The 14471-nt window shown below is 34.2% G+C and overlaps 1 protein-coding gene across 1 annotated transcript; it reads left to right on the top strand.

Moving 5' to 3' along the window:
• The first annotated feature begins 6387 nt into the window (after positions 1–6387).
• LOC117933748 (CLP protease regulatory subunit CLPX1, mitochondrial) lies at positions 6388–13843 on the top strand. Its single transcript, XM_034855267.1, has 14 exons — positions 6388–7177; positions 7781–7842; positions 8174–8274; positions 8881–8960; positions 9334–9384; positions 9835–9909; positions 10016–10093; positions 10611–10667; positions 12083–12153; positions 12248–12347; positions 12479–12583; positions 12853–12915; positions 13057–13179; positions 13418–13843. Exons 1-14 carry the CDS (start codon positions 6623–6625, stop codon positions 13646–13648), a joined length of 1752 nt encoding a protein of 583 aa, XP_034711158.1. The 5' UTR covers positions 6388–6622; the 3' UTR covers positions 13649–13843.
• Positions 13844–14471: the final 628 nt, after the last annotated feature.

The following is a 14471-nucleotide window of genomic DNA, read 5'->3' as shown; positions in this document are numbered from 1 at the left end:
GTAAAAATAATAAATTTCATAGCTTATTTTACTTATAATTTTTTCTATAAATTTTGGTTAGCAAAATAAGTTGTAAGTCATCATATATTTTTTTGATAAGTTGCTTATCGACATGTCATGATTAGTCAGACAATAGATCATGATAGGAGTAGGGTTCATTCAACTTAAATATCTTAATTAAAATTAACACATACCTTGATCCTTGCTAGCTCTCTCTTAGGTTTTAGAACAAAAGATAAACACATGGTTGATGTGTCCACTTCTTTTTAATTAGTTTTGTATAGTTTACACATCAATCATCAATCCTAAGAATTATTAACTGGGGTTTAGAGCCGACTCAATTATTTACTAATTATTTTTTTGTTTCTTAATACACTAGTCTTGTTAATTTATTGATGAATTGGTAAGCGATTACGTTAACTCATTACAAAAAATCGAATGAATTTAGTGGTCTAGAGTTTAATATTATAGCCACCATCACATTTGCCCAAGGCATCAAAGGTGGGCACCGTGGCACTATAATTCAAAGCCAAAATATCATTATGAGTTTATTAGACAGATTTATAATAACATCTCATATTGGCATTTGGTGATGTGTGCATGATGTATTAGTTAAGAGGTTTACAAAAGACAAAAAATAATTAAAATCAATTTCTAAAATGATTAGACACACTTAACAAATGAAAATAAATTAAATTTTTTTCAAATTATAGTAAAAACACATGTTCAAATTGTCCACGATAATGTTCAGAATTCAAAACCTTACCATTTCAAGTATAATTTTTTTTTTTTTTGAAAAAAAAGGACATATTTATAGTTAATTTAGGTCCAATACGTCGGCTAATATGGAATGGATAGAAGTTTGGAATTTGCACGAGTTCCGTACCATGCTTGAATTGACGAATCGATTCATTATTGATGCCGAATCTTCAAATTTTGTTTTTATCCCAAAGATTCTTCAGATAAGAATTTGAGTCGGCCGACACAGATTAAGTGTATGGGTGGTAGACCATGCCCTTATCTTTGATCCCAAAGCCTTGGATTATAGCCATGCGCAGTAACATGACTTGCTAGAATGCGAGGCCTTATCCAGTTGAAAATGAAGGAACACTGGACTCCATTATCCCCCAATCCAACTCTTCATCACTAGACATATCATTGAATGGTGTCTATCTGAAATAGGACCCCAGCTCTCATATCTCAGTCTTTCACTATCACCCACAATACATTCATCTATGGAAGTATGAAAGAGGCAAGCATACACTTAATTTCTAGTCTTCGTTTGAATGGTAAGGGTAATTAATCCAACCTGGGTCTAAGGGCATTACAATAATTTCACGTGTATTACAGCGAGTTACTTGAATCTTTTGCAAAAGTTTCAAATTCAACTAAAATGAAACTCATAATTCGTCCCCATGTCTTGTCAAAGATACAATAATGAACAATCCCAAGACTAACATAAAATAACCGCCCTGTTTCACTGACCTTTTTTTCTTGTATCCTTTGCTTCTAAATTCAATGTCATGCTTGGACATTTTTTTGTGTCCAGGCCATTCTCAAATCTAATTTCGATACTAACATATTCAATTATTATTGTCAAATCTAATCTCCATATATCAAAAACTTTTAATTATTATAAAGTAAAACATCACTATCTAATTTTGATACCAACACATTCAATTATTATTGTCAAGTCTAATCTCCATATATCAAAAACTTTTAATTATTATAAAGTAAAACATCATTCATTTTCACTTTCAATGTCACGTTTTGAACACAATATCATCATTACTTTGTAAAATAAAAAACTTTTAAAAAATTAAAAATATATTTGGTAACTACTCTTAAAAATAGTTTTCTAACTTAAAAAACACATTAGATAAGCTTTTAAAAAATAACATTTTTTCAAAATTGGTTCCAAAAGTAAGTTATTTTTTAAAATAATTTTAGGGTGTTTTTTACTACTTTTTTATATAATATTTTGACCAAATAATACTTTGAAAACTTTTACATGGTACCGAATGTAATAACTTCATGAAAAATAATTTCAAAAAGAAAAAAAAAAGAAGCTATTTTTAACATTTAAGTATACAAACAAAACTATATTTTTTTTTAAAAAAATTGACAATTAGTTTTAAGGACCATATATATTCATAAGTCTAATCTTTCTTCCAACACCGACAAACGCCATCACCCACTTTTACTTTCACGTTTTGGAGACAAGATCAAAGATTCAAAGATTTAAGATATTTGGCCTCTGATGGAGCCCACATTGAGCAATGTTGGCTCATTGATGGAACATAAAGGTTAAGCCCTTTAATGCTCATCTCCTTTGCATATTTTCTAAGATTCAACTCGCATAAACTACACTACACCGTCCACACATCTACCACATGTGACAAAAGTCTTAGAAATGAACTCCCATATGCTATCAAAAAATCATTGATTAAAAATTAAAATATGCCTTTCTTTCTGAATCTAGGTTAGCTGCATTTGATCTAGTCATTGAAACTCAATGAGCTTCTGCGTGGCAAACTATGCAAGAGTCACATTTGCAGTATACTTCATCAAATTTATTTCTCCCTTTCTTAATTGATTTTCAAACTTTTGATCCATGTAATAGAAGACAAGAACACTTCTTTAAAATAGCTTCTTTTTTTTTTCTTTCTTTAAAACAGAATATAGTTTTATAATTCAAAAAATATGTTCAGAAAACTTCTGACAAAAAAAAAAGTTTTTTAAGAATTTGTTCTAAAAAGAAGCTATCTTTTAGAACAAATTTTAGACATTATTTTTTGTATAATGTTTTGAGCAATAATTAAAAATATGAAGAATTTTAGAAACTTTACATTGTACCTAAGTATGTAATATTTGTTTTGGGAGAATAAATCAAGAAAACTAATTCTTATGTTTGAATTCTCAAATAGAATTTAAATTTATCAAAAAAAAAAGAGAGAATTATTTTTAAGAACTATTCTTAAAATCTATTTTTTGAAAATTGTTCCCAAACATGCTCAAAAGAGTTGTATGAAAAATATTATTTAGAATAGACTTATTTCATGAAGTTGTCTCTTTTAAAGCTCGGATACGTGTAAAATTTTAAATAGAAATAAAGGGTTTGTTAATTTGAAAACTATAACCAAAAACAGATTTTTGGACTCAAAAACATCATTTATAACAAATCTGATATTTTGTAAGTATTGTTTTGTAAACTTTTCCAATAAACAATTTGAGATGTGCAAGAATAGGTTAGGGGCTCGAGCATTGCACATATATGCATGCATAATTTTCTCATGGAGGATACATAGGATATAAATTGGTTTTCATATTTGAGTTCCTAAATACAATTTTATTCCTAAAAACAATTAAAACCCTTTGAAAAAAAAAAAATCATTCTTAGAAAACTAAATTCGATAATCATTTTTGAAAACTTGTCTAACATACAAACACAAAGCTTCTAATAAGTGTAGGAAAGTACCTCCTATTGGTGTCGAGCCAATTGGAGTTAGGTTTGTCCAACTTCACTAGAGTTAGACGGACTTCTTCCCTGTACAAAAAGATGTCTAAATAGGTGGTTCGGGCACGTAATTCCGAAGCTTAAGTCAGAAATCAACGAGAATAACTCTAACTATTTTTTTTTTTTTTTGAGAGAATGAACGTGTATACCTTATTCATGATTCTTGAGGGGTTTATATAGAGATGATGACACTATTATTGTCGTTCTTGTAATGATGATTGCCCAACGGGAATTGAGCCTTGATAAGATAGTCAATGTCGTCACTATTGCGTGAATTGGGCAATTACATCAAATAAGGGTTGTTGATTGGTATCATTTGCTGACTGTCATGCCAAAATCTCGGACCATGTAGCCAACTATCCATTTTGCTTGCCAATATCTGGGATTGTGTGTAACAATTAATTAACATTGACTTTTGGGTGTAAATGATGTCTAGTCCAGTGCTCAAATGTCAAGTATCTTGGTTGTCGCTTAGACATTAAACGTCTAGTCCGACGCTCAGACATTAGTCATCTAGGCCGGTACTCAGACATCAGGCGTCTAGGCCGGCGCTTAGACATCAGGTGTCTAGGTCATCGCTTAGACATCAGGTGTGGTTAACCACACATGTCAAAAATCTTGAGTACTTGACTGGATTGATCTGTTCGTCTAGAAAATCCAGTCAACTTGGTTTGTCCATTCCGTTTGGTATTGTGAGCCCGTCTAAAAGGTTAGTTAGTTTGGTCTATCTATTTCATCTAGTATTGTGGAAGAATGAAAACTTTTCACTTCTGGTGTTAGATGAAGTTTATCTTGGTACAAACGAAGTGATCCTAGACGGGTTATATATCTGCCCGATTAACCAAAGGGTCTTGAATCTAGTAGGAAGGACACATGGAGGAAGCCCCCCGCACCCCCCTTGGAATTTCAACCTCTCCTTCGATATATTCCTAGTCCTGGTGCATTATACATTACATATATTAAATGTATGAAGTCAACTTTCATATATATATATACACGCATAAGCTGTCTTGTTATATAGATTTGGCGATATGGGTGGCCTTGCTCATAAACAACAAGCTTCCTGTCCTTGTCAAACTCTCCAAAATTTATTGATGCGTCCATTCCATCGCCTTCACTACTCTGTCTTCCTACCATTTGTGGATTTTTTTTTTTTTTAATCAAATGAACTGCAGATTGTTTGAGCTTGGCATTTCTTGAGAAGTTGTATAATTGAAGTTAAAAGGGCATAGACGGTGTTTGGATGGCTTGAAAGTCTGATCATTCAGAGGGTATAGAATCCAGTTTTATATGCAAAGGCGGTGCTGTGTAACTGATATCTTTTGGTTTTGAGCTGCCCATGAATCTCTATCCATTAGATGTGGTGAGAAAGTGATGGTATATAATCTTTAATTGTTGTCATCAAGAGCAGCCTTAGCCAACAAAAGATGACCTTGAATGCTAAAGATATATATTTGGATGTATTGATCCCATAATAAGGATCCTTTTTTTCTTTTTTCTGTTGTACTTTTTTGACTATGATAAACCCTACTTTTGGTAGCATTTGAGCGCAATTTCAATGATAATCGAGGTAAAAAAATGATGGGTGAGATTGACAAGCAATGCATTTTGTTGAACCCTATAAAAAAAATAATAATAAAATTAAATAACTCATTCTAAGTCCATCGAATTCGTTGAATTACTTTCATGCACAAACATACAATATAAAAATGAAGCCAATTTTTGAAAAATTACATCATGCATTAGTTTAGGGTTTATTTAGACATGAGATACGGAATCACATTCCAAGAGATGAATCTATTGCCTTCTTAGAAAAACTGATCCAAATGAGAAATTTATCTAAAAAGGTTGCTACTTTTCCATCATTTTTCAATCGATAGATTGAACCAAACATTCAAAAACAACCTATAGAGCCTTAATAGAAATTAAACAAAATCTACCAAATATGAAAGAAGGTATATAATTTTCGAAAACTTGTTCTTAATTCCCGGAATTGTATGGGGGGGATAAATAGGTAATTTAAGCAATATGTGTTCTAATTTTTAATTATATCTAGATTTTCTTGGTAATCAATTAATTCAGTCAAAGATTTTAGAAAATCAATCAACACAAATAAACATCCAAAAAAAAAAAAAAACCATCTATATAAAGTTTTTCAAGAACTTAGCAAATTTCATATTCCTGAGTATCAAATATGATGGACTTACCTTGGACTGAAGTGAAGAATATTGGGCTGAATCCGTAGCAGGTTGTGGGTATCCATCAAGTCACAGGTTCCAAGTTTGGGTGTAGAAGAGCCCATAAAGATGCAAGGCCCATGGGCCTTGCTTTCATTGGTACATCCAGGGTCTAATAAAATAGAATGAATTCAGACTATAATTATCCTAAAATGTAGCACGTAATGTTACTATTATAAAATAAATGATCATTTGAAAATTAATTTAGGTACAATTATTATTTCAAAAATTGATATGCATTGGTGTTTTAATCAAATGTGATATTATCTAATGTAAAATAGGCTTATAGGCTCATAGCAATATCAAATGTAAAAATTATAATATTCAAATATTGGGTTTATCTTTTTTGACATTTGAAAAATAGTTTCTGAAACATTATCTAAGGAAAGAACAAAAATATCAAAGCTTAACAAAATAATAATTTTATTTTGGTTTAGATATTTTGTTTTAAGGGTTATTTACCACACAATTTATGGGTGGATATTTTGGATATTTTTCTACAGTCACCAATAGAAATGAGAAATCCCAATTAAACACGACGTCGTTTTTCTTAGTTTTTTCCTTACACGACATTCTTTCTTTATTAGAGGATATTTTCGACGCAGATATGACTTGTGAGATATGTGAATCGTAAACGGCGTCGTTTCCACCGTTCTTCTGTGTCTTTTGCTGACTCTCTTTCCTCCGATTTTCTCCTCCATTAATCAAAATCCCAAAATCTGAACAAAACCCACTTCAATTCGCCTCAGATTTTCTCAAACCCACGTCTCACTTTTCTCCTTAATCCCCTCTATGACCCCCAAAAGCGCCAAAACCCCATTTTTCTGACATAGTTTCCCTTAACTTTCCGGGGAAATTTACAGGTCCCATGGCCGCTGCACTGAGGTCGAAATCGTCTAGAGAAACGGCCTTGTTAACATTCTCTCAGTTCAGATACTTCATCTTGAATCATATGCATGCGGGTCGTTTGCCCAATTCCTATATTTCCCACAAACCCAATTGCGACCATTGCTTTACGCATTCCCACACACCCTACCACTTCACCTCATTCAAACCCGTGTCTCTGCGTGGTGAACTTGTCGATAAGGGTCTTGAGTTCTTCGATAATCAGAGGTTTTCGAAGGTGGGTTTTAGTACGAATGAGAGTAAAAAATTGAGCAGGGATACTATTTTGAATTCTTTTGGGGACCCGCCGGAGGTTTGGTCCGGCGACGGAATTGTGGTCCGGCAGGGGGGATCAGGTTCGAATTTGGTCCGTGGGGGCGGTGGGGCAGGAGCGAACGGGGGAGCAGGTAGTGGGTTCGGTTCCAATTCAAAGGATGAGTCTTGGGGAGGATCAAATTTGGGCCACAATTTCCCAACCCCGAAAGAGATCTGTAGAGGATTGGATAAGTTTGTGATTGGGCAGGAGAGAGCGAAAAAGGTGATGTTTTGAGTATAGTTGTTGATTGATACTGAATTTCAACATTGTGTTTTTGTGTTGTTTATGAATATGTTGCATTGCATTATCAAAATGTCGTTTTAGCGAATAATTTTTTGGATGCTGCTGCTCAAGTTTGAAATAAGATTTAACTTCATTTGAAACTGCTATCATAAAAGTTTGATTTTGGAGGATATGAGTTCCATTCAGAATGCACTCTGTGGTGTAGTTAGATTTGAGCAGATATTTTGAATGGAATAGGCTGTTTTGGAACACTTGTTAGGTTTTTATTAATTTCTTATATGGCTATTTGGATGTACTAATTTGAGTTACTGCCATTTTCTATGGAAGGAGATTTGATTAATGCTTAAAGGGTTTTCTCCCATTGCCTTTTCTGAAATCTCTTTAGGTGTAATAAAATAATATGTTTCAATAATATTTGTGACAATTATTGAAGTGGAAAAAGAAACTTGGCTGCATTTCAGAAGTTTTGTGTAATAAAAGGAAGTAATTTATGCATAAATCTTGAATTGTTAATTGCGATTATATGTTTCAGCGGTATAGCTATGTTTCCTAATTGTCATTAATTGTATGTCTGCCTTGTAGGTGCTCTCTGTGGCAGTATATAATCATTATAAGCGGATCTATCATGAGTCCCTCCAAAAGTGGTTAGCTCTAAAATTCAACTTTGTTTGTTTCTCTTGCATGCTTTTATGACATTGATGCATGTTATACCACAAATGGACCATATGCACGAGACTATACTTATACCCACCTGTTCACAAGGAAGTGTCATTGCCTCAGGGCTATTGAAGTGCCTTGTGGGAATGATTTCCTTAATTCAATTAACTTGGTATGATATAGACGCTATAGGACTACAAGGTCCATAGCTATTCATGTGTTTGTATCCATGGCTGTGTGTGCTGCTTAATCTTTCTGGCTCCTATTCTTGTTGTGGTATACAATTCTGACATTCAGTGATCCAACTTGGCAAATTAGGCCTGCAGAAGATACAAGTGATGACAAAGCAGAGGCCACGGATAATGATTCAGTGGAACTCGAGAAAAGTAACATTCTTCTAATGGGACCAACTGGCTCAGGTAATTTAGTTAATTACGCAAAGTATTTTAATTTTCATATGGTAGTGGAGTTTGAAGTATAGTTAAGCCTGAATGAGACCTCAAGTTTCAGAACAAACAAAAAGGTTATTCTAGTGATCTTACTGATGATCATGGAGCATCCTTGCATGATTGTAATTCCTTGATATCGCTGAAAAGTCCAGAACATTCTTGTGTCACATTTTGCGCCCCCCCTTTCTCTCTCTCTCTCTCTCTCTCTCTCTCTCTCTCTCTCTCTATATATATATATATATATATATATATATATATATATATATATATATAATTAGAAGAGTCAAGATACTTATTTTACATTGTTAATTCATATGTTTTATTTAACACCATGGTCAATATAGTTAGGATTTTTATGGCTTATGTCTTTGATAAACTTCCAAACAAATGTTTAATAATCCATTTCTTAATTATTTTGTTCTTTATGTATTATTTTTAAAAATTGCATCATGATTATGTTCTTTAAACAGTATAATTGAAATTGTGAAGCAAAAAAGGTTCAACTGGTTCTTTGTCTATAATTATGTTATTCTTGATTACTTGGTTCACTTGGTACTTTCATTTTTTCAAGGACAGGGAAGACATTACTTGCCAAAACCTTGGCACGGTTTGTGAATGTTCCCTTTGTTATTGCAGATGCCACTACACTCACTCAGGCAAGTTGGTAACTCATCTTTTTTGTTTATAGTGAGTCATTCTTTCTCCTTTTTCTTTTGTATGATCTCATTGGTAACTTTTGAACTGTGATTAGCTCGAGATCCATTTGGTAAGAATAATGGCCATAGTAATCAAGGAATTTTCTTCTTCCATTCAAGCAAATTAGTGAAGATTTTCTTCTTCTTCTTCTTCTTCTTTTTTTTTCTTTTGTCCATTCTTCTTTTTAATAAGAATAGAATCAATCATATTCTCTTATTTTCTCTTCTCCTTGTTTAAAGTTTGGTGGTTGTTTTTTTATAAGTTACAAGAGAGTTATGAAGAGTTTTAAGTTTTTCTTTTTCACTTATGGGAATGACAAAATGTTATTTGCAGGCAGGATATGTTGGGGAAGATGTGGAATCTATATTATACAAGCTCCTCATGGTAACTGGACCTGTTCCTATAAGACAAAGAAAAGCATGCATGAGCATGAATAAATCCACTCTATGTAAAATAACAAAAATAAATGGAAATTCTCCATAAAGCCTATTCTATATAAATATTATAGATATTTGGTAAACAATTCTTTACTTTCATGAAAATATGCGCATGAACTGTGCATTCTACGTCTAGTTTTGGGATTTAGATGCCAGTGATCCTTTACAGAAATTTAAATTTTCTGATTGAATTTCATAATTGTTCTTCATTGTTGAGCAAAGTTTATCTCAAAACTGGGTTCCAGAAAATATGAAACATTTTTGTTTTGAGCATAAGCAAGACTGATTTTCTGTTGGGGCCACAAATCTTGAATTGTGTCTGTATTATGAGATTTTGGTTGGAAATGAACTATGCTAAGCATTGGAGATTGGTGATCCTGATTTCTTATGTTCTCAGGTTGCTGACTATAATGTAGTAGCTGCCCAGCAGGGCATCGTTTACATTGATGAAGTTGACAAAATCACGAAGAAGGTTTCCCTATTGCTAGTTGATGGTTGACAATAGTTTATTTGGTTTCGTTTTTTAATTGTCTTATTTTCTTCTGCATTCCTTTTATACTTCTGCCTTTTGCTCATAGGCTGAGAGCCTCAATCTTAGCAGAGATGTATCAGGGGAGGGTGTTCAACAGGCTTTACTAAAAATGCTGGAAGGAACAGTAAGTACACCTTTTACATGCTAGAAACTTGGTTATTTACAGAAACCTCTCACTCCAGTGGGTAATGTGTACCCAAAGCATTCTGAGCTTGATGCAAAGGGGAACTCTTTTTTTTTTTTATCTGTATTCAGCAAGCTGATTCACACTGGCTGGGCAAACTCTGGGCGATGTGCATTGTCTTAGTTTTATCTGAAGAACCACCCAAATAATAAGAAAACTTGGTTTATGGGGTGGATTGGCTCAATCCACAAAACGAAATAATTAAAAATGATGAGTTACTGTGTTATATGTTTCTTTTAAAAAGGAAAAACTCTTCTTTAACATTTTGTCGCTTTCATATTTCTTGTATTGAAGCATTAGAAAGTACCGCTGACTCAACCCCATAATATTTGAATCAATCTACTAGTTCTGAAAACTGAGTGGAAACACTTACAATGTAAAATTGCAAAAAGATTCACTCGGGTGAACATTGAATGGTTACTTTCATGTCTAATCTTTGTATCCCCTTCTGACTTAGGTTGTGAACGTCCCAGAAAAGGGAGCTCGAAAGCACCCCAGAGGTGACAACATTCAGGTATTTATGTGCTGTGGTTTAGAATGCAAAGTCGCAAACTTGTGGCTGTTCAAAGGAATATATTTTAGCAATTCATGCACATGGATATTATTGTGTTTGCCATTATAAATACTTGCTCAAACACATACATGCACTCACACATGCTTGTATATGCTCCCTTAAGGGGTGGCGGTGGTCTATACTTAAATTAGTTTAGCCTAATTGAAATCACTTCATAAAGAGTTTGTAGAGTCACTTAGCTAATTTCACATTTTCTAAAAATAATAATAATAATAAAAGAAAAAAAAACTTTTGCTCATTTTTCTGGGATGATTGAAAAGCTAAGGATCTGTTTGGAAATAGTAATTTAAAGTAGTTTTTGGTTCTTTAGTACAGATTGACAAATTTTTTATTGAAACCAGTTTTTTGAGAATTTGTTCTAAACAATTTTGTGGGATTTTCAGGGAGTTTTTCATAGAGTATTCTGAGAAACAATAAACAATTAAAAGTATGGAGAATTCAATGGGAACTTTCGTATTGTATGTAATTACATGGTATCTGTATAAAGAATAAGCCAAGAAAACTTTTTTCATATTTAAGTTCCCAAAATAGAATTTTGTTCATGAAAATAATTGAGGACTATTTTTAAGAACTGTTTTTTGATAATTATTTTTGAAACTGTTGCCAAATAGGCCTTAGCACATCTTCTTTTGTTTTGTGGCCTGCATTTCTCTCCTCTATTTTTGTGGTTTACTTAGCTTGAAAGCCAATAATTTTTTTATTGTCTGTATTAAAGTAGAAAGTCACAATTGGAATCCTCTCTGAAGTACTTCTTGGGAAACCATAGTCCCCAAGTTTAATGGTTTTAGAGGTATCAAATACTGCGATGATTTGATTATCAGGCAATGACTTACATCAATATCTTAATTTTAAGGGTTTGAGAAATGGGATACACACACACACACATTCATGCACACAGATACATAAGGTCAAGCATAACACAAGCATAAGAGATAGGAATTGTTGGTTTTTTCTCATTATTTTTTATTTTCATTGCTAATTCACTCAATATCAATGATCGAAGGAAAAGAAAACATGCATTTTTTTTTTCCTTACAACTTTTTAGTTATTGAAACTCACATCTTACTTGGTTGGCATCCCCTTGGAATCCTCATGCTTTGAATGAATTTGCATTTGTCCCATTTTTTTCATTTTGATATCCTTTTAGAAGCCCAACTGGGCCATGGGCTCTACAAAAATGGAATTTATCCCTCTCTTAGACCCAAAGACCAAAATTCTAATGATATTAAGATTCAATTCCAGGTCTTGGTAAAAAACCATCGGAGACTGTTCCAGCTTCACTAGCTAGCACTTTCAATTTACTTGTGTTGCTCTCTCTTTAAGATCAGCTTTTTGTTGTTTATTCCTTTTCACAGATTGACACAAAGGACATTCTCTTCATATGTGGGGGTGCCTTCATTGATCTAGAGAAAACAATCTCTGAAAGGTGGTATCATTATGAAAATTACAAATCTTTTTCCCTCTTAATGGTATCCATGCGGAGTTATTCTGCAACTTGACGTGTTCTACATTCATTTCAGACGCCAAGATTCTTCTATTGGGTTTGGTGCACCAGTACGTGCAAACATGAGAACTGGTGGTCCGACAGAGGCTGCTGTGGCATCATCATTATTGGAGACTGTAAGTGCACATCGACTTCAACTGACAAGTAACAGTTCATAGCCCTCTTTGTAGAACACCCTAATTTCTTTCTTCCCCTTGAAGCCCATTAGACATTCACACCCTATATGAACTCTTAACATGTTTTGCAGGTTGAAAGCAGTGATCTTATTTCATACGGTTTAATACCTGAATTTGTTGGGCGATTTCCAATCCTTGTTAGTTTGTCAGCTCTCACTGAGAACCAACTTGTTGAGGTAATATGATTTAATATGAATTGTTTTGATCATGTGTCTTCTAAAGGAAATTCTGACAGATATGTCTAAACTTTCAAATACTTCTACCCCTTGTCCCCCATGGAGGGGTCTTTGGTGGGAAAAAAATATCTAGTTGATGGAATTAGCCTGCTAGTCCTCCTCCTGCAAATGCCACCATTCTAAACTTATTCTGTGTTTCTTGGTGGCTTTCAATTGTCTCTGATAACACAACATCTTGTCCAACTTAGTAATAATGATTTATTTTGTAGGTCCTAACAGAACCGAAAAATGCTCTGGGGAAGCAGTACAAGAAGATGTTCCAAATGAATGGAGTAAGTTTCTTTTCTCAAACTATATCTTTATCCTTAGGAATCCATTTTTTAATTTTATTCCCAGATACTTAGTGGGCTTGTATTATCCGTCCATGCAACTATCCTTAATCCATACTGATTTTGCTATTCTCATTCTCTCAGGTCAAGCTGCATTTCACAAAAAATGCTCTGAGATTAATTTCTAGAAAGGCAATGTCCAAAAACACGGGCGCTCGAGGCTTAAGGTCCATATTAGAGAATATTTTGATGGATGCGATGTATGAGGTATGTGACTTTTTCTTATTTGATATAAAGCTGGAACCCTACAAGCTTTTGCCTGTATGAATCAACTGAGTGGCTGATGATACATATGCTTCAAGAAGCATTTTTACCAGCACTAGTCACGTCCTTTTTCCTCCTTGAATGGTCCAAAATTTACTTATTGCTGCATGTGAGGCCACAAAAATGGATGAAATATTGCAATTTCCATAGTAACACTTGATGAATCCTGTTTCTATTGCAGATCCCAGATGTGAGAACAGGAAATGATATCATTGATGCTGTAGTTGTTGATGATGAGGCTGTTGGCTCTGATGGACACGGATTTGGAGCCAAAATACTTTACGGAAAGGGTGCACTGGACTGCTATCTTTCACAACACAAATTAAAGGAGACAGAAACACCCATGGAGGGCTCTTCTGATGGTGAAGCCGAGGCAGAGGCAGAAATTCCTTCCATTGTCGCCAGCATGTAAACCTCATGGTGGAGATCAATTCCTGTTCTCACACTTGTACATAATAAGTTTAAGCAGAAAACCATAATTTTTGAACGATTTAATTGGCAACCATGCTACAATTCTTGAAAGTTTTCAGTGTATCATTCAATTGTGCAGCAACCCATGTACCCCTTTTCCACAATTTAGTGATGCAGATTGTTAATTTGATCAACAGAATTGAGTGCCTTAAGATGGATTCCCAAATGTTCATAAAAACTTATATCTCAAAACCCCCATGAATCATCAGCTAAAAATTGAGTGATGGGGATTGATGAACACCAGAGACAATGAATCCACCTCTTGTTTTGCTCCTCTGATTTGTTTTCCCCACACCGACAGGGAGGCATTGATCTCAATTGTATTGAAGCGCTATGGGTGATGTGGGTATACCCTTTTATCTTACATTACTTAAATAAATATTTGGAAGGCTCGAAGTCGACACCTCTAGTTTATCCTGGGGTTTCACCAGCCTTGGAGGGGGAGGAGGGCTTTTGTTGTTTTTTCAGCAAATGCGAATGTTGGGGGGCTTTTTAGGTTTGGCAGGGCATCAACATCATGAGATTATGGAAGCAACCACCAAGAGCAGAAGCATATGTAAAAATTATCCTTGTGAAGGTGGAGAAGTGTTGGGAATATGTTGGAGTGTCCAATCATGGGCAAGGGGAAGGAAGGGCAAAAGGGCAGAGGCACATGTGGAGAGGGGGGGAGTGAAAGCCTTTCCCAAAGCAATTATATAGCCCATGTGACATCATTCTCCTTCCTCTATAGAATTTGTTGACACACAATGTGGCATCATCCATGC

Source organism: Vitis riparia, chromosome 16 (genome assembly GCF_004353265.1).
Source record: "Vitis riparia cultivar Riparia Gloire de Montpellier isolate 1030 chromosome 16, EGFV_Vit.rip_1.0, whole genome shotgun sequence".
Lineage (NCBI taxonomy): Eukaryota > Viridiplantae > Streptophyta > Magnoliopsida > Vitales > Vitaceae > Vitis > Vitis riparia.
The sequence above is the reverse complement of the archived record's forward strand: the minus strand, read 5'-3'. Positions and strand labels throughout refer to the sequence as shown.